We start from the raw sequence: 20,894 nt of genomic DNA, 5'->3' as shown, positions 1-20,894 counted from the left end.
AAGTCATAGGAGCCAGAAGAAAAGAAAGCCACAGAGGTTTCTATTTTTAGGGAATTTGATCATGTATGTCAAAGGTGACACCCTTGGCACACAAGTGATGCTCAGAAGCTAGTAGTTCTGTGTTACACTTTGATCAGTAGGTGTATTTAATACACGCAGACACAATGAAAAGCTCTCCACGTTCTAACTAAGTCACACTCACCAGCATCCTGCCACAGAAAGAAAAATGGAGAATGGTCTCAGAAGAACTTTAAACAAATGTGGAGGCACATATACTCTGTGATCCTTGGTAGAGACACAGAGTGACAGCACACTAAATTACAGAAGCCTAGAAGTAAGCAGTTTGACACCTGAGAATGAGATACCTAAACCAAATAAAATCTGGGGTCTGAAAAATCATATAAACAATTTTTGCTGTCACTCTTTTTTTTTTTTTTTAAACCTTAAGATTTATTTATTTGAGGGAGGTGGGTCAGAAGGAAATGGATGAGCTCAGGGAGATTCTGAGCATGGAGCCCAATGTGGGGCCCGATCCCAGGATCCTGAAATCATGACCTGAGCCGAAACCAAGAGTCAGATGCTCAACCGACTAAGCCACCGAGGTGCCCCTTCACTGTCACTCTTTACCAAAGATAATGTGAGTTATAAGATGTTATTTGTGTCTATTATCAAATTGAAAACAAACTCCATGAAATGCAATGCTGCTGAGGGTGACATGAAAATATTCATACACAAACAGAATGAAAATAAACTGCTTTGGGAAATCTAGTGCAGTGCAGATTTTTAAAATGCTTTTTAGAAAGCTCATACACTCTTAACACACAAGGGATTAGGTTTAATCATTGGGTTAAAAAATGGTACAAGCATGAGGAAATATTAGAAACTAAAATTTTTTTTAAAATCTTTAATGACATGGGAAAAATGCTTACAGAATCTTGCATATGAAGTCATAACAAAACTACACACAGAATGACTCTAATTAGGTGAATATACAGAGAAATAAGCAATTATGAATGGAAACACACCCAAATGATGTGAACAGCAAAAGTTGTCTCTGGGATGGGGGGGGATTGTGCAATTTTTCTTCTTTGTACTCTTCACTATCTCCTAAATTTTCTAATGATGAATACAGTATTTCCCCCGATGATAAAGTATTTAATTTTTCTTAATAAAAAAGGCTCAGATGTGCAGACTAATAGTAGAGAACCTGTATTCTATAAATAGCTATGGGGCGGAGAATTGAGAATTATAGAGAAAAGACAGCTTTAATAGTGTTTCTCTGAGAGAGGGCAATATGAAACATTCACACCATTTTTTAAACTAAGAATAGGGAACACAAAACCAGTTTCAATAAATACTAAATAATAAAACTAGTTAGCATTTACTGAATGCTCACAGTGTACCAGGCAATGAGGCTAGTGCTTGCTGTGTGCTGGTCACTGCATTTAATCCCACAGCAGGTACTGGAATTATGATTTTACAGGAGGAAACAGAGGAGAAAACGAAGGGACAGGAATTAAAGGGTGAGCAGTCTTCAGTAATTCAACTCCTCTTCTCCTGAACTCTTCAGAGCCACAGTTCTGTCCAGATTCATAGCCAAAGCTCCGCAAGAAGAACGAACATTTAAGGTTAAAGAAGCCAGAATGCTACAGCTGAAGTGGGACCATGTGCATTTCTAGAGGCAGAAGACGTACCACCATTCTGGAGTAACAGACAGAGTTTTTAAAGCTCTTCAGAAAGCAGAACGTGAGGTCTGTTCATCTACATACGAAGCAGTGGCCCAGGCTCCAGAAGCGCTCATGTTGTACCCAAAACACTAGCTCTACTTCTGGCTCTCTCCACTGCTGCCCTGACCCACACACGGTCCTGCAGCGTTATCTCTGCGCAACCTCTTCTTCCCCATATCTCTCAACTCCCATAGCATTTCTCAGTTTGATATGCACCAACTACAATGTCACCATGGTTTCTCACTTTTCCTAAGCACCCCTTGTATATGTGCCTTAAAACCCATTTTAGAATGAAAATCCAAGCTGGACAGTAGAACTTAAGTTGTTATCAATCGTACCAGCAATCCAACACAACTGAGACATGGCCAACATACTTTTCAAGCCTCAGTCACCAAAAAAGTACAGCTCAGAACCTTCTGATGTAACATACATGTCAAAATTAATCCTACAATCCTACTGGCCAGCCTTCCCAACTCCTGCCCTGCTGCTCTCGCAGGCCCGGAAATTTAGGGATCTGGAAGCCACCAGGGAACACTCAGCTGCTATGAGAACTACTCTGCCACTAATTCAGGCCAGGGCAGATCAACAAAAGCATGCGTATGCTTTTCTGGAATAACAAACAATAAAATTAAGAAGCATCTTTTATATTAGTGATTTCTTATTTCCTTCCCAAAGCAGGAGAACTTCACCGTGAACTGTTTCTGAGACGAAATACATTAAGCCAGAAAGGCTTTCCCCTGGATACAGAGCCCACACTGCCCAAACAATAAAGCCATGCATGGTGTACCTCAGACCCATCTGCATTGAAGTGGTCCAGTGCCTGTTTTCGGATTTCTCCCTTGATGGAACCATCCAGACGCTGTAAAAATAGACCACAAGAAAATCATAAGGCAGGAAGATCAGCTATATTCAGAACAGAACACCAGACTTGCAACCTTTATCGCTCCAACACCCACTTAGTAAAAATAACCGGAATGCACTGGCAACGTGCGGTCTAGAGACCGTGCTTAGGCAGCATATCCTATTTGCCCAAGCTCTCCAGTTACAAACTCAAGGTCAGAAGCTTCTGACTCAAAGGGCTATCTAGGTTTATCCAAGGACCAGAATGACTGCTAGGACCTGTAGCGAAAAGATGGCCCACACTGTCCTCAAAAATGATGTTTGCTTCTATATCTGTAGGGACGGAGATTAGGTCACCGTACCACTGCTCGCCTAATAATTAGCTCATGCAGAAAATGATCCTTCTTAACTAATGTGACTATAAGTTGCACAGTTATTAAGTGCTACACAGACCAAAAAATCAGTTACCTAAGCTTGGAAACATTCTGCCATAACATTGTGTAAAAATCAAGTCGATCGTATATTCCAGCTTTTCCAAAAAATACACTCTGCAATCAGAGCAAAGTGTTTAACCAAAATGCATATTTAAGAAAGCCTCTGGCATTTACTAGTTATATTTTATTAGAGTTATATGTCAGTTCTAGGCCCCAAACAACGTCACCACGGAAAACCACATGTCAAATAAATACTTGAGAATCATTAGCTACGTGGTGTACATATGAAGTGCTTACTTCTTACTCTTTAAAATCACTTTTACATGTGTTCCCCTTACAATCACATCTTGAGATGAACAAAATACCTCATTTTACAGAAGGCAAAACTGACGCAAGAGGTGATGTCATCTGCCCAGTGACGGCAAGTGGCTGGGGACATCATCTGTAGAAGGACCTACCTCTCCCCATCTCAGAGCTCAGCTCTGAGCTCAGACCAGACCCAGGCCCACCTGAACACAAGTCAAATCACACCAGGGAACCCCCTTTCGTCTTTCTACCAGCTCTACTCAGAGCCTCAACCCAAAGATATGTTTAAATGGTAGTTCATAGCCTGTATTCAGTATGAGAAAACCCAAACACCTTTCTTTTAATATTCCCATTATTAGGAGACAGTGGACATGACAGACCCAAGTGGACTCCAGCCAAATATTCCCCACAGAGGAAAGCTATGCATTCTTATTTTACTTAGTATCAACTGATTAGTCTGACCTGAAAAGCTCACAGAGCTCCGGGCACTGAGAGACAACAATCTTCTGGCAGTGGACTGGGTTTTTATTTTGTTTTTGTTTTTTTAAAGATTTTATTTATTTGACAGAGAGAGAGTGAGATCAAAAGTAGATGGAGAGGAAGGCACCGGGGTGGGGAGCAGGCTCCCCGCTGAGAGAGCCCGATGTGGGGCTCCATCCCAGGACCCTGAGATCATGACCTGAGCTGAAGGCAGAGGCTTAACCCACTGAGCCACCCAGGCATCCATTTTTGTTTTTATTCCTAAAATAACCATAGTATCAAACCATATTCTAAGTCAGCTTCTGAAAGACTACATAAGGTATTATGGATAGGACAATGCCTTTCAGGGCATTTTAAAAAGACAATCTGTTAGCGAGTTTAAAGCTTGGCCTTCTCAGGAGAGACTCACTGACCCCCAGTTTCTTCAATACCGGCATGTAATTACGTAAGTAGGCTAAACAGTCCAACCGCTCATAGAAAAAATATTAAGTCAATCTTAAAAATCAAAGCACTATAAAAATGTTATGCACAAAGTCAAGATAAACAGCATACACATCCATAAATAAACCAGAGAGAATTTTCACACAGTCTAACACCCAGAAAAAATATTGTGTTGCAGAAACTCATTTCCCCCTTATCTTGTTTTTCTCCTTATCTTGTAGGAGACAACGGAGTGAAGATGAAAATCCACAGTAACAATCCTACAGAGACAAGGGGGCCACATCCCCAGCTTCAGGGCCCAGAAAGCTTTCACGTGCACAGCCCTGCTGGGTTCCCAGCCTCACAGCCAGGGTCAGCTTGCCCTGAGGTGAATGCACAGAACTATCACCTCTCTTTCTTCCTAGGATTTGGGCTTCTGGGATTAGGTCCACACCTCCTTCCTCTCTCCTCCTACCCCAGACTTAGAGCTGGAAGACACCATCTAACATCCTTTCTCGTCTGCTTTTCCTCTCTTATCCATTCTCTTACTGTACCCTGAAAAACAGAACGACCTCACATGACCACTTTCATTATAGGTGCTTAACGGTATGGATGTAAATATAAACACTGCCCTGGAATCTTCGGCTCAATTTGCTCCAGCCAGAAAACTTGTCTCCCAACTTTAGGGTAATTGAGCAAGCAAAGCATTCAACCTGGAGGGAGGGAAACAGGGAGGGATTAAAATCACTGAGCATCCTTACCTGGAAAGGATAGTGCTTGATCGTCAAGTACTCGGCCAGGATGTCCAACATTCTGACCATCTGGGAGAAAATAAGGACTCTGTTGCCTCTTTCTCGAAGTCTTGTCAGCAGTTTATCTAACAGAATCAGCTTCCCACTGCTCCTGATCAGGGACTGGAGATTGAAAAGACATTCCAATCATCACACTCAAACCTGTACTTGAATCTGCCCTTAACTGCTAAGAGTTCCTAGCTTCACAATTACTCTTCAGCCTGGGGAAGCCCCCTGCAGTCTGACAATTCCTGACATGCTCTTTACCTGGCATCTGCGACCGCCTACTTTCCACGGTTTTCCCAGTGAACTTTCCTCACCTCTTTTCAAAGCTTCTTCTGATGCTCCTTGAAGAGTCACCAAAGGAGCAAAGGGCTCTGGTAAAGAGCATCTACGACACCCGAGTATTTGAGAACTTAACTACAAACAAGGTAGCCACGCACCAGAAGAACCTCCTGCCCATTCTCTCGCTCGTTCTCCTCGGGGGGCTTGATCAGGTAGCAGTGGTTACAGCACTTTTTCAACTCCATCACAATATTCAGGAAACCGGATGTGCTACCTCTTGTCCCTTTGGCAAGAGCCTTGTAGTTCCTGGTCAGAATCCATCTGCAAATTTAAAAATAATGATGTTACTCGATTTGAAGAGACAGAGAATTGGAGGCATCAGAAGACTGTGAGAGAGAGAGCAGTGTTACTGGGAACACAAAAACAAAAACAGGAAAGACGTAAGACCATTAAGAAGGCATGGAGGGATCTGGTATTTTCACCTCCTGCCACCTAGCTGGGACCACTCACAGCTTCCGCCTGATTCAGAATGTTAACCACAGGGCAAACACCGCTCTACTGGGCATTTCAACCTGAACATACACACGCGTGCGCGTGTGAAACAAGTATGGGTCACTGAAGCCCTCTTTCTCACAACATACAAACCTAGTAAGCTAACAGGACGAGACTAGTTAAATTAAGATTAGCATCAGATGGAAGCTTTGTACCCCTTTACAAACTGTTGTAAAAGTGCACTTAACATGATAAAGTGCTCACGGTAACTGTGTTTTCTATCCAAATTTTAAAAAAGGGAAGGGGAAATACGTATGTTTATCCACATGTAAGCTTTAACCATACACTATAAAATATTGAAGTACCTTTTCTTCTGAGCAAGGACAATTCTTTACACCATTAACAATCCCACTTTCAGGACTCTACCTCGAAGAAGAATGCTCAAGGATTTTCAATGAAGCACTATTTCTAGAAGTCTGAAACAAGCTAACTGTCTACCACTGGGGGCTGCGCTGACTACATTCCGCTGCAGACCCACACTGGAGGATGGCACAGTTGTAAAAGAGGAAGAGGAAGAGCTTCATAACCCTCTGCGGAGTGTTCCTCAATGTAAGTGAAAAATGTAAGGCACAGAAAAATGTGTATGGCATGCTGCTGACATAGGAAGAAGGAGACAGCAAAAAAGTTAAAATACATTTGGCTTATGTTTTTAAAATTAAAAAATAGGGCGCCTGGGTGGCTCAGTGGGTTGGGCCGCTGCCTTCGGCTCGGGTCATGATCTCAGGGTCCTGGGATCGAGTCCCGCATCGGGCTCTCTGCTCGGCAGGAGGCCTGCTTCCCCCTCTCTCTCTCTGCCTGCCTCTCCATCTACTTGTAATTTCTCTCTGTCAAATAAATAAATAAAATAAAATCTTTAAAAAAAAAAAAATAAAAAATAAAATAAAATTAAAAAATAAAGGAAAGGTAAACATTAAGAATTTTAAAACTGGTAATTATTATTACCTAAAGGAAAGAAGGACTAGAATGAAGGGGATGAGCAAAGATACTAGATATCTTTGAACACAGCAGGCTTTGTAGGTTTGCCTTTGGAACTCTACAAATATTACAAGTAATTATGAAGCAAAATTAAGCAAAGCCAACTTTTAGGACCCGGCAATTGCACTACTGGGTATTTACCCCAAACATACAGATGTAGTGAAAAGAAGGGCCATCTGTACCCCAATGTTCACAGCAGTAGTGACCACAATAGCCAAACTGTGGAAAGAGCCGAGATGCCCTTCAACAGATGAATGAATAAAGAAGATGTGGTTCATATACACAATGGAATATTACTCAGCCATCAGAAAGGATCAATACCCAACTTTTGCATCAACATAGATGGGACTGGAGGAGATTATGCTGAGTAAAATAAGTCAGGCAAAGAAAGTCAATTATTATATGGTTTCACTTTTATGTGGAATATAAAAAATAACATGGAGGACATCAGGAGAAGGAAGCAGGGGAAACAAACCATGAGAGACTGTTGATTCCGAGAAACAAACTGAGGGTTCGGTGGGGGGTGGTGAGCCTGGTGGTGAATATTAAGGAGGGCATGTACTGCATGGAGCACTGGGTGTTATACGTAGACAATGAATCATGGAACACTACATCAAAAACTAATGATGTACTGCCTGGTGACTAATATAAATAAAATAAACCATTCTGTCTAGCCACAAGTAAGAAAAACTATCTCAAAGTACTTTAAGACTCATCCATTTCTAGTGGAATATACCTTTAAAAACCAAAAAAAAAATTACCATTAAAGAATTTTACCCTTACTCTGTTTTTAGAATTCACATTGCTGATAGTAATCTAGGCACTATTACTACTAGGATTGTGTGTGGGGTTTTAAGTAGGTTGGTGAAGTTAAGAAGTGGAATTCTTAGTATGGGTATAAGACCATTGAGGTCAAATAAAGTATCTATCTTGTATTGTTTAACTGAAAAAAATTTATGATGTATTCTTTATCTTTAAAAACAAATAAATTTCCTAAAAAAAAAACAACGAATTTCCTAATTCTGTCCACTGATGTCTAGTGCAGTCACAAGTCACAGTCTGAGGTCTCCAAATTTCACTTTACAATAAAGCAGTATGAAGAACTTGGTTGATGTATGGCTGACTCCTGCTGTGGGGCAGGAAATGTACAAGATGAATGTGAACATTTTATTCCAGAAAGCAAAAGGCTATGAGCTACAACTAGGATTGTGTCAAAAAGACTCAAATCCAACCTGCATGAGCTCCTCCTGGCTAAAAACAGAGCCATTAGACCAAAAGTATAAAAGAGTAACTGTCAGAGAAGGAACCATGAATATGCTTATCAACGAATTTGAAATCATACCAAAACAAATCTCACTGGTCAAAACCTTTGAAAAAGGATAGCTATAACCTATCATTCCCCTTTTTTTTTTTTTTAAGATTTTATTTATTTGAGAGAGAAAGAATGAGGCCATGATCATATAGTGGTCAGTACTCTGCACTGGGAGAGAGAGAGAGAATGAGAGGGGGAGGGTCAGAGGGAGAAGCAGGCTTCCTTCCTGCTGAGCAGGGAGCCCAAGATCCTGTGACTCCAGGATCTTGACCTAAGCCGAAGGCAGTCGTTAACCAGCTGAGCCAACCTGGCACCCCCTTATCATTTCTTTTAAAGATGTCAAACTCCAACATGGATGAACCTTAAGCATATTATGCTAAGTGAGAAAAGTCAGAGAGAGAAAACAAGTGCAGTATGGTGTCACTTACATGAGGAATCTGAAAAAGCCAAATTCAGAAAAACAGAATGTAAAACAACAGTTACCTGGAACTGGGGGAACGGGACAGATGTTGTTTAAGGATACAAACCTGCAGTAATAAATAACCCCAGAGATCTAATGCATAGTCGAGTGAACACAGACAATAATATCGTATTACTATCATCAACCTTGCTAGGAGACTGGAACTTTAAGATTCCAACCATTACAAACAAAGGGTCATTATGTAATGCTGATAGAGGTGTTTAATTATCATGACAATGACGACCATCTTTTTACAAATAAATGTATCAAAGTAATGTGCTGTACACCTTAAATTTACACAGTATATGTCAAATATATTTCAATTTAAAAAAATAATAGAGGCAGGGTGCCTGGGTGGCTCAGTCAGTTAACCACCTGCCTTTGGCTCAGGTCATGATCCCAGGGTCCTGGGAAGGAGCAGGTATCTGGCTCCGGGCTCAGTGGGGAGCCTGCTTCTCCCTCTCCCTCTGCTGCTGCTCTGCTTACTTGTACCCTTGTTCTATCAAATAAATAAATAAAATCTTTTAAAAAGTCAGATGGTAATTTTTGAAAATTAAAGTCTTGTTTTTATTCAGTTGCATTAAGAAGAAAGGAATATTATCAGAAAGATTACCAGACCTTTAACCGTAAAAGACTGTAATGTTCATGGCATGTAATTAGTTTCAATCATTCCAGATTCAACTCTGAATCATCAAAACTAAAGCACAGAGTGCCTGGGTGGCTCAGTCAGTTAATCAGCTGTCTTCAGCTCGGGTCACGATCCCAGGGTCCTGGGATAGAGTCCACATGAGGCTCCTTGCTCATGGGGGAGCCTGCTTCTCCCTCTGCCTGCTACTTGTGTGCTCCCTCTCCCTGCCTGTGCGTGTGCACATTCTTCCTCACTCTCTCACACGCATAAATTCATTCTAAAAAAAAAAAAAAACAAAAACAAAAACTAAAGTACATTCTATACCACCCCATCCCAAACACAGCATTCTATCATAACCTAAACCAAATCTACAACCTGCCCAGGCCCCTTGGAGTGCCAGAAAGGAGAGCATCTTCCCCTTGCAGCACGGAGCTGAGCACCTTTCCTTCTCTACTCCCATAGTACCTCAACAACACTGTTCTGACCCCTTATCTCTACTCTGTCTTCCCTCCGAAGCAACACATCTGGCAGGAACACATTCCACTCATCTTCATACTCCCAGCATCTAGCAGAATGCCTACCACACTGCACAAGCTTAATAAATGACTGAATGAACAGCAGAGAAGAAACAGACGAATGAGTGCAAAATCTGTGTCTGTAGGAGGGGGATTAGCCCTGAGATTTAACATAGACCAGACCACCTAGAGAATGAAAAGTGCTGTGCAAATTCGCACCCAAGTGAGAAAACAAGAACAATAAGACTTCCTCTTTCTAACCATGAATGTGCTGCTTCTCACATCTGTGTTGAGGCATCACTGAAAAAAGCAGTTTGTCAACTGTGAATCTCACGGCTTCTTTGTCCAGATGTTACCCCTATGGTGGCATGATCCAACCCGCCGCTTACTTGTAATACTGCTTCTGCAGAGCCGACATCTCCACCCTGAGGATCTGTTCCACTTTGGCAGGAAGGGATTTCTCCACGTCCTTTTTGACCCTCCGGAGCAGGAAGGGCTCCAGCACCTTATGGAGGCTCTGGTAGCCGTTCTCCCTCCCTTTCCCATGGTCCTCTTCAAAATCTTCCCAGAATTCAAACCTGGAAATAAAACAAGACAGCATTCATTATAAAACCGGGAAGAAGGAAAAGAGCATTTTTCAAACTAAAATTTCAAATAACTAAATGGAAAAGAAAATCTGATAAAACAAAGAAAAAAAAAGACTATTCCCTTTAAGAAAATATAAATTTTACCAGTCACTAGCTCATGGACACAAGAGAGGGGAAAACAAAAAGGAAAGGGAAAAAAACCAACTGAATTAATCCCATCTGTCTACAATGTGGTAACATTAGGTTTCCAATTCTCGGACGAAGTGTACAGGTCTCAAGATATTTCAGTATGACATGCAATGAGAACATAAGTACAGACAAGTTCTTGTCATGAAACATTCTGCAGTAAAGTTAATAAGCTATCTTTAATAAGCTGCAATTTCGTGGGAAAGCAAATTCAGAGGTAAGAGGATAATTAGTGGCAATATTAGAGCTGTCACTGCATAAAGTTTAAAAAAGTTTCTTACACAATTTCCATCGATAATCCTCACTGTTCATAGATGAAAAAGTTAATGGATTATAATGACATTAGTAAGTGAGACCATGGTCCCCAAATAAGAATAGCAATACGAGTGATACCGATTTAATAGCATTAGAACTTGCAGACACAAATTTTACTAATAAATTTTAAAACCTGTCGCCATAATAATTCTGCCTCAATTCTATAGATAAAAGTTTTTCATGTTTAAATCTTAATTTAATCATCTCTGATTTACTACAGGACCCATGGCCAAAGTCTAGAACAGGATACTGGGAACAGATTTCTTTCAAAAAACAAAAAAGACTGAAGGAAACCTCTTTCATGATTGAAAATAATGTGCATTGTCCTGCCACTAGAAGGCCAGGGAAGCACCTGGAAGAACCAGCTGGGCCCTGTGTGCAGACACTCAGCACAGGAGAACAGGCCACGGAAGGATGCTAGAACCAGAAGCTTCGTCAGCCACCGCTTGTCCTCTGATACCAGGTGGCCCTCCTCTGCTGAGGTCAGTCACACTCCAGAAGACCAGAATGGCTCCACATTATCCAGAGTCTGGAGGACTCAAAAGCATCTGCCCTCTGAGATGGAAAGTGAGAGCGCAGATGCCAGCACCGACACAGAGCACAGCAGCGTCAACAGTCTGCGGCCGGTTCCGAACTGAGCAACAGCCACACGCTTCATCACGTACTGAGAGGTGGATCAACACCAGCTTCAGAACACCTGCTCACAGGTGAAACTGCCCTCTTCGGGGAAGCCAACAAAGAGACCATTTGGGGTAGAAATCTAAAAACATCACTAAAGCTTACGAACTGATAAACCCAAGTTGCATTTTGTCACACTGCTATGCAATGACTCCAGGAACAAAACTAAATTAGTACACTAGGTACTAAACTAGGTAAAAGGAATAAAAGGAACAATGCCAACTGAACAGTCTCAATGCTAGGAATCACACCTCACGCACAAAATGTACAAAGCAACTGGAAATCAGGGACTATCACTGTATCAGGCTATTCTCTGAAAAGCTGGGTGACAATTTCATTCACACTGAAATGTGAATTTCAATTCACATAATATTCATCATGAATTAAAACTATGCTAGTATAAAAGCTTCAATATGAAATTATTAAATACTAAATTATTTCATATTGAATATGAAATTATTTCACAAATATGAAATTATTTAATATTGAATATGAAATCATTTCAATATGAAATTATTCACAAAATTTATTTCCCCTACTGTTTTAGGCAACAAAAATTTTCACCTGCCTAGTTTTAGTATTCTTAGTAAATTAAAAGTTAATGTGACACACTATTTCTTTATATACATGCTGAATGGTTTATGAATTGTCTATGATTTCTTTCCCTCTGAACAGCAGAGATGAGTAGCAGTAACAGAGACTGTAATGCCTATAAGCTAGAAATGTTTCTTTTTTTTTTTTTTAAAGATTTTATTTATTTATTTGACAGAGAGAAATCACAAGTAGATGGAGAGGCAGGCAGAGAGAGAGAGAGGGAAGCAGGCTCCCTGCTGAGCAGAGAGCCCGATGCGGGACTCGATCCCAAGACCCTGAGATCATGACCTGAGCCGAAGGCAGCGGCTTAACCCACTGAGCCACCCAGGCGCCCGCTAGAAATGTTTCTTATCAGGTCCTTTAAGAAAAAGTTTGCTATTCTCCACAAGAGAAAACTGTCAACTTAAAATACATGTGATATAGGGTTATAGGAGTAACCTTAACAATGACATCATGCCACAGCCTAGAGATTATTTTAGAGATTATTTTATTTAGAGATATTTATTTTAGTGTGGTCAGAGTGGTCAAGTTTCTCTACTCACCTTCTGAGGAGTGTTAAACTAGGCTTGAAAAATAAAAGTGAAAAAAGGACAGCCATAGACAAATGAAAACAAAAAATTTCTTGCTAGTAGCTCTGCCTAACAAGAAATAGTGAAGAAGTCATTTAGGCTAAAAGAAATGAAGGAGAAGCCAACAAAGATAAAATGAGATCAATGATCTTGCCATTGGGTAATGGCAAGATGAGAAATAAAGATCACTGGAAATGATAAAATAGATGTGTAATATGAAAGACAAGCCAGGGGGTGGGGGGAGGTAGACAAGCCCAAATAAAGCAATAAATATATCACTGTATTCTTGGGTTTACAACATGAGGAAGGAAGTGAAAACGAAGCCATACTGGAGAAAAGTTGTTATGTTTTACCAGAAATGGGTTAGCCCTTAATCGGAAGACGATGGTGATGAGACACCTACCAAAAACTCTAGCAACCGGTAAGATAATAACTTTTTTAAAAAATCAATTAACAGAAGAATTCAAACGGCACACTAGAAAATAACTGTTAAAAAAAGAAAAGATAAGAACCGTTGAAACAAAAAAAGGCAGTAACAGAAACAAAAACAAAAAAGAAAGAAAACATATGGGGGGGCAGAATAGCATACATAAATCCAACCATAGCAAGAATAACATTACATGTGAATGAACTAAACCCTCAAAAGGCAGAGACTGTCAGACCAGATTAAAAAAGGAAGATGAACCATATGTTGTCTAAAAGAATCATATTTTAAACTCATAAAAAGAAGCTGAAAGTGAAGTGATGGAAAACTGCATACATATCACACAAAACAGATCTAAAAACAAGAAATATTACTAGAGATAAAGAGGGACATACATTTCATGATAAAAAGATCAATGATCAGGAATACAGAACAATTACAAAAGTACACAAACCTAACACCCAAACCTCTCAAATACATGAAGGAAAACCTCACAGAACTAAAAGTAGTAGATCATTCAACTACAGTTAAACATGGAAATGTTTCACTGTCAGTAATAACTAGACATGAAGTTAATAAAGCTATCTAAGACTTGACTAAGACTAAGCTGATGTAATAAAAAGAACTCTACCCTATGAAAGCGAAGTATTATTCTTTTCAAGTGAACAAAGGACATTCTCCAAAATCTTAAACATACTATAGGGGTGCCTGGGTGGCTCAGTGGGTTAAGCCGCTGCCTTCGGCTCAGGTTATGATCTCAGGGTCCTGGGATGGAGTCCCACATCAGGCTCTCTGCTCAACAGGGGGCCTGCTTCCCTTCCTCTCTCTCTGCCTGCCTCTCTGCCGACTTGTAATCTCTCTCTGTCAAATAAATAAAATCTTTTTAAAAAAAATACTATAGCATTTAACAAGTAACAGTAAATCCATTTAAAACATATTCTTTTTTTTTTTTTTTTTTTTTTTTAAAGATTTTATTTATTTATTTGACAGAGAGAGATCACAAGTAGGCAGAGAGGCAGACAGAGAGAGAGAGAGAGAGGGAAGCAGGCTCCCCGCTGAGCAGAGAGCCCGATGCGGGCCTCGATCCCAGGACCCTGAGATCATGACCTGAGCCGAAGGCAGCGGCTTAACCCACTGAGCCACCCAGGCGCCCTAAAACATATTCTTTAAGAAAAAATTAAATTATGAATCATTAGGGAAGTACCTAAAAATTCTAAATTAACCAGCACATTTAAATAAAAAACCATGCATCAAAGAAGAAATCACAAGAGCAATCGGAAAAGGTGAAACTGAATGAAAGCCAAAACACATGAGATCAATATTCAGAGAATGCAGCAAAAGCAGCATGTGGAGGGTAAGCTATACCTTTAAACACCCATACTGAGAAAAGGAAAAAAGGTCTTAAATCAATAATCTGAGCTTCTACCTTAAGAGAAAATGAGACAATTAAATCAAAGGCAATAATAAAGAAGAGAAAAGAGATATATGAAATAGAAAACAGGTAAAAAAAAAAGTCACAAGTTGTTTTCTTTGAAAACAACCTCCAAATTGTTAAACCTTTACCTGAAATGACCAAGAAAAAAAGATAAGACACAATTTTACAAAATTATCACAACCAAAAATTACTGAGATCACAATTTAGTCTTCAAAAAGTAAAAAGATTGTAAGGAAACACTATAACATTATGCCAACAAATCAGACAACTTAGACAAAATGGACAAATTCTTAGAAAGACACAGATTAACAAAACTAAGTGAAAAAGAAACAGAAAACCTGAATAGGTCTACAACTAGAAATTGAATTAGTCATTAAAAATTTTCCCACAAAGAAAAACTAGGCCCATCCACATGGCTACACTGGTAAATCCTATCAAATATTTTAAGAAGAAGTTAACACCAATCTTAATAAATTCTTTCAGGAAATAAGGGAAGAAAGAACATTTTCCAATTCATTCTATTACGCGGACACCAAAGCCAGGCAGACATTACACATACACACACACACAAACACAGAACTAGAGACTAATATTCCTCAAAAACACAGATGAAGAAGTCTTTAACAAAATATTAGCAACATGAATGCAGAAAAACAAAAAAGGATGCAACATCATAACTAAGTCAGATTTATCACCGGAATGAAAGGCTGTCTTAATATCTATAAAGTAACTAATACACCATATTGGTAAAATAAAGAACAAAAATCATAGTTACCTCAAGAGACCCGGGGAGGGGGGTAGGAAGCATGTGACAAAACCCAACACTCATTCATTATAAAAACTCACAAAAATCAGGAATAGAATAACACTTCCTCAACCCAATAAAGGGTATTTTCAAAAATTCTATAGCCAATATCCTGTTCCTAATTCTATTCAACACAGGCATTCTAGAGAATACCACAGAGCAAGAAATAAGAGACATCCATCCACAATGTAAAAGATCCTATATCTAGACTGTGATCCTGTATCTAGAAAACACTGGGAAATAAAGAACAGCAAAAACAGTGGAAATAATTCAAGATCCTTATAAAAAACTCTATTACAATATGAAAACTACATTTTAAAAAATTCCAATCAAAATCAAAATAAGTAGGAATAAACTTAACAAAAGAAATATAAGACTTATGGGCTGAAAACTACTAAACACTGTTGAGAAAAATTACAGAAAATCTAAATAAACAGGAAACTTTCTGTGATGAATAGCTTAAAAAGCTCAATACTGCTATAATTCTCTCTAAATTCTCTCTAAATCGCTCTAAATAAACCTCTAAATTCAACATAATACCTATCAAAGTTCTAGAAGATTTCTTTTCCTTTCAGACATCAACAAGCTGATCCTAAAATGCCTATGGAAATACAAAGGATCAAAAATAGCTAAAATATTTTTAATAAAGACAAAACTGAACTTATATCTCACCATTTTAAGAATCAGTGTAAAGCCTCAGTCATCAAGACAGTGTGGCATCAGCGTAAGGATAGAAATATATACCAACAAATCAGAACTGAGAATCCAGAAACAGAACCTTATATTCATTATCTCAACTGATTTTCAACAAAGGTACCAAGGCAATTCAATAAAGAAAAAATACTTTTTTCAATAAATGGCACTGGGACAATTTCCAAAATCCCACTGCAAAAAAATAGGACCTTAAATCCTCATACTTCACACTGTAACAAAAAATGCAAAATGGAATAGAGACCTAAACATAAGAATTATAATTCCCATTAAGAAAATAAAGAAGAGGGGCGCCTGGGTAGCTCAGTGGGTTAAGCCACTGCCTTCGGCTCAGGTCATGATCTCGGGGTCCTGGGATCGAGCCCCGCATCGGGCTCTCTGCTCAGCAGGGAGCCTTCTTCCTCCTCTCTCTCTCTGCCTGCCTCTCTGCCTACTTGTGATCTCTGTCTGTCAAATAAATAAATAAAATCTTTTAAAAAACATAAACAAAAACAAAAACCCATGGAGCATTTCCCTGTCAAAGTGACAACCCTTCGCTGCCTACTGCATGCCAGAAACTACTCTAGGCAATGTGGACAATCGATGAATTACATGAACATGATCCCTGCAGCTTTTTTTTTTTTTTAAAGATTTTATTTATTTATTTGACAGAGAGAAATCACAAGTAGATGGAGAGGCAGGCAGAGAGAGAGAGAGAGAGGGAAGCAGGCTCCCCGCTGAGCAGAGAGCCCGATGCGGGACTCGATCCCAGGAAACGTGCATAGCATCTCTCCCATAAAAATCTTCTCAGTAAAAACATTCCATGATTCTTTACTAAGTTAAAGATCTGAGTAACACCTAATGCTGATGGCTTCTGTTATCAAAGGTTGGGTTTAAGATTCTAATGCTTATCACACTCTGTATCTTATATACGTCATTTCAATTACTGATTACCTTGTAACAGAGAGGTCTGAGGTTTCCTATTTACCAATTATTTCCCCAATGCATTAACTGATTTCAACATCTGGTAAATAACAGGCTTTTCCTCCTTGACATCATGCTGAATTCTGTGCCTCCTCACATTTATCACGGAACAGTTTACTAATTTTGTTCCTGCGCCTGTGTCACGTTTTGCTATCCCCAAATCATGCCATCTGTTTTCCCTAAGGTCTGTTTTTCGAAAATTAAAAAGCATTGGCATTTCAGACATTCTGCATCTTTGGAAATATACAGGAAGGAGCTTACTTCTCCGGCATAATAAAGTGCAGCAGGGACCAGAGCTCTTTGAGGGAATTCTGAAGAGGGGTCCCCGTAATCAGGAGCCTATGGTGGGACTTGAAATCAATCAGAGTTTTATACAATAAAGAGTCATCATTCTTCAACCGATGGGCTTCATCCACTCCCAGAAAGGCCCAGTTAATACTGCCCAGCACAGTCTAAAGTAAAAACAAAACAGAACGAGCCACCAGGTCAGAAGGGAACCCAAAAGTACTTTCAAGTGTTAATTAATCTCTGTACAAATACCATCACAAAGGTATACATAGAAAACATTTATTCTTCACGGACTTAAATTATATTAGGACTCCTCTGTTTATTCTGTTTCTGGCTAGACTGGTGTCTACTCAGAAGAGCACATCACCATCCAAAAGGTACTGGGGGGAGGGGGAGTCTCTTAGGCCAGGCATTGCTGCATGCCCTACAGCAAGAACACAAAAATTGGTATGCTGGGCAAAAATAATACAAAAACAAAAAAACACAATAGTGCAGTCTCTCCTTCATTAAGATTCTTCTCTGCCTCTTCTACACCCCAACCCTAAAGCACAGAAACACCAAGAGCCACCAAATTGAACTCATTTACACTTATTATCACCAACGGGACCAACTGCCACATTTCTTAGTAATTGTAGAAAGGAGATGGTGTAAAGACCTTCATTCCGAGACTGTTCACATCATCTGTTGTGGAGAAATTCCTTGACAAAGGTATGATGGGAAGTGCCCGGGATGGCGCTCAGGTAAGTCACTGGCCTCAGTCCCCTTTCATCCTGTTTAATTCCATTGGACTAAGCAATCTAAAGTCCCCTTCAACTGGAAGATTCTGATTTTTATTTACAACCTTAATATTCTTTGTGGATTATTTTTTCATTTGTTTGCTTTTCAAAATAAATACAGAGAAGTAACATGGCAAGCAGGAAGCACAGACCCCACCATTTGGACAAGTCACACCACAAAATTACACACCTTATCTTTTAAGAGGATCTCATATGTTGTTATAAGTGCATTGAACTTGAGCCTTTTAGTCTGAGAATGAATCCATTCATACTCCCGTATCTAGAAGAGAAATCAGTAATTAAGATACAATTGCTACTTTTACCTTTCTGTATCACCAGTAGTCTTGTGATAAACATGCCAAATAAAAAACAAACCGGACTAGAATTTAATGAATATTTTATACATTCTAAACTGACCTAAGCAACCACAATATAGAGCCATAAGAGAATTAAAAGATCACTGAGCAGCAAAAACTTTACTGCCAGAATTCAAATAAACTGTCATCTTCCCCCACCTCCGCCCCAAAATATTTGACCAAAACATGCACTGCATCTGTAATTAAACCCCAGTAAGTTGAACTTATCTAGTGATCCCCAAAATGTTAATTTTCTTAAGAATATTTTCGTATTCTTTGCCCAAGTGGAACAAATCCCAACCTCTACCTTTGGGTCAGAAATGTCATTAACTTAGAGCAGAAAGATGTGGCTTCCAAGGAAAAGGAAAGGGAAGGTTACGGGATAAAATGTAATTTCATATGAATGAAAATAATGGATGTAAAGGAAAACAAAAACTACCACATTCATACTGCAGTGTGACTGGACAACAGGGCAAGGAGTGTGGGTGGTGATCACCACCAAGGGGGAAGAAAGAACAGAGAAAAGAAATGTTGGGAGTTCACACAGAAAACTTCTCTGACTCCACAAGTTTTCAGAGTTCACTTTGTCTTCAGATTTGAATGCGCAGTGATTGAAGCCATTCTGCATAATCTAAGAAGGTTTTTTTCTTTCAACTTTTATAACAGTTAACAAATGGATTCACAAAGCTAAGAGCGACTATATGCTGAGAAACTCAAAATAAGAGCCATGAAATCTGCCAGGGTATAGTTAGACAACTTGAATGAAAATATTCAATATATAACATATGTCTCAAAGGTCTGAGGATTCCTGATGGCTTGCTCTTGTGATAAGCAATCCCCCAGAAAGTTTCCTCTAACATACAGTTATGAAATGAACACACAGTAATGAAAGAACAAAGGTCTGGGACCAGACCATTCCCTGTCCTGACCCCAGCTCTGCCACATTCTAGCTGGCCTAGAACGAGCGTTAAACTCTTAGAGTCCTTTACTTCATCAATCGGTTAGGAAGAGTGGCATCTACTTGGAGGACCATTGTGGGGGTTACAGGTAATATACACAAAGTACCCAGCATGGGCCCTCGCACCTAACAGATACTTTTGGAAAAGTCAATTATAATCAAGAAATGACTTGCTGAACAAAGAGTAAACCAAGCCTCTGTTTTCTGAGTTCCTACTACTCACGTTAAGGTTGAAAACAGACAAGTAATTCTCATTTCTATAGCCCTAGCATGGCTCATTGTCCTTTCTCTTTATTCCTTCCTTACAAGTTCTATAACCTCGTCATGTTAAAAGGCTGAGAAACAAACTCTAAGAACTCGGTTTTAGCAGCAGCTCTCCGCTCAAACAGCAAAAATAATATTAACATTCTATGAGGTATTAATTCCATCTCTAAATAAGTGGTCTTGGAAATACAAAAGACAGAAGAAAAATACTACAGTCCAACTAAAAGAGATTCCCATTCATATACTGCCACTGCTTTCCCTTAACACAGTAAGCATGTTTTAAAGACTATCGCTGATGCATTTTTGTGATACATAAATCTCCCAACGTTGGGGGCATGGCAGTGTCAGAATCATAATGTTACTAAAGACTATAACGGCTTTAGGTCAATTTCCAAAATACATTTATAACACAGATTCTATCCCAATTCTTTTTGTTTACACACCGTATTTCTGCTCATCAGGTCACCTATGTAAACCACTACGTTAATCTCTGGTGCCCAGATTTCAAACTCCCTCTGCCATGAGGTGAGGGTGGATAAAGGGACGACTATAAGAAAGGGGCCATACAGCTGGTGTTGGTGGAACAGGTAGGAGAGGAATGATATGGTCTGGATGGTCTTTCCTAGGCCCATTTCATCAGCAAGGATTACACTGTTACTTCTGCAGAAAGAGAAAAATAAAAACAAAACAAAATCATTAGTTCACACATATACACACACACACACGAAGAACAAGGACATTAAAGCCTCAGAATTCACCAAGCAAGGCACTGGTCCCAAGCCCCAACCGAATTTCCTCTCCTGCATGAAAAGAAAGTAGAAGCTATAAAATAGTAAAATAACAAGTGATCTGAGTATGACCCAACTTTGGGTTTCCATCAGAGCCTATTCCAACTATAATCTTTACATTGCACTTTGGTCTTTCTTTTACATCTACCCCTTGTAACAGAGAAGGCAGGTTTTATTATACTGAGGTGTCCAAGAACATGACCTTGGGCTCCAACATTACAGAAAGCAGAGGAAAACTGGCTATCATGTGCTTCTTCCCAAACCACCCACCCACTGCACTCTGCAGGCCACTAGGTTGTTTGATGCGATGCACACTACTCCCTAGGCCTAGGTGCTGCAGGGGCTGTGGCTTGTTTTAAATACAGAACAATCTATATGAGAAGCAGGCTAAGGTTAGATTTCTGAATCCACCCTACACCTACCAAATCAGAGTACCTGGGAAAGGGCTCAGGGATCTGAACTTTTAAACGGA

General features: G+C 39.6%; 1 protein-coding gene across 14 annotated transcripts in view; it reads right to left on the bottom strand.

Moving 5' to 3' along the window:
• The window catches only part of CHD2 (chromodomain helicase DNA binding protein 2), a 137,436-nt gene that overhangs the window by 54,009 nt on the left and 62,533 nt on the right, over positions 1-20,894 (bottom strand). For all 14 annotated transcript variants that reach the window (XM_045067161.1, XM_045067156.1, XM_045067162.1 and 11 more), the window contains 7 exons: positions 20,078-20,294; positions 18,247-18,336; positions 17,254-17,444; positions 10,115-10,303; positions 5,442-5,604; positions 4,969-5,121; positions 2,515-2,586 (listed from right to left, as the gene is read on the bottom strand). In XM_045067161.1, coding sequence (XP_044923096.1) covers positions 2,515-2,586; positions 4,969-5,121; positions 5,442-5,604; positions 10,115-10,303; positions 17,254-17,444; positions 18,247-18,336; positions 20,078-20,294 — 1,075 coding nt within the window. The remainder of the gene's footprint in view (positions 1-2,514; positions 2,587-4,968; positions 5,122-5,441; positions 5,605-10,114; positions 10,304-17,253; positions 17,445-18,246; positions 18,337-20,077; positions 20,295-20,894) is intronic.

The sequence above is a fragment of the Mustela putorius genome, unplaced genomic scaffold (genome assembly GCF_011764305.1).
Source record: "Mustela putorius furo isolate JIRA1106 unplaced genomic scaffold, ASM1176430v1.1 tig00003875_pilon_pilon_pilon, whole genome shotgun sequence".
NCBI lineage: Eukaryota > Metazoa > Chordata > Mammalia > Carnivora > Mustelidae > Mustela > Mustela putorius.
Note: the sequence above shows the minus strand (reverse complement) of the source record. Positions and strands in the feature narration are given on the sequence as shown.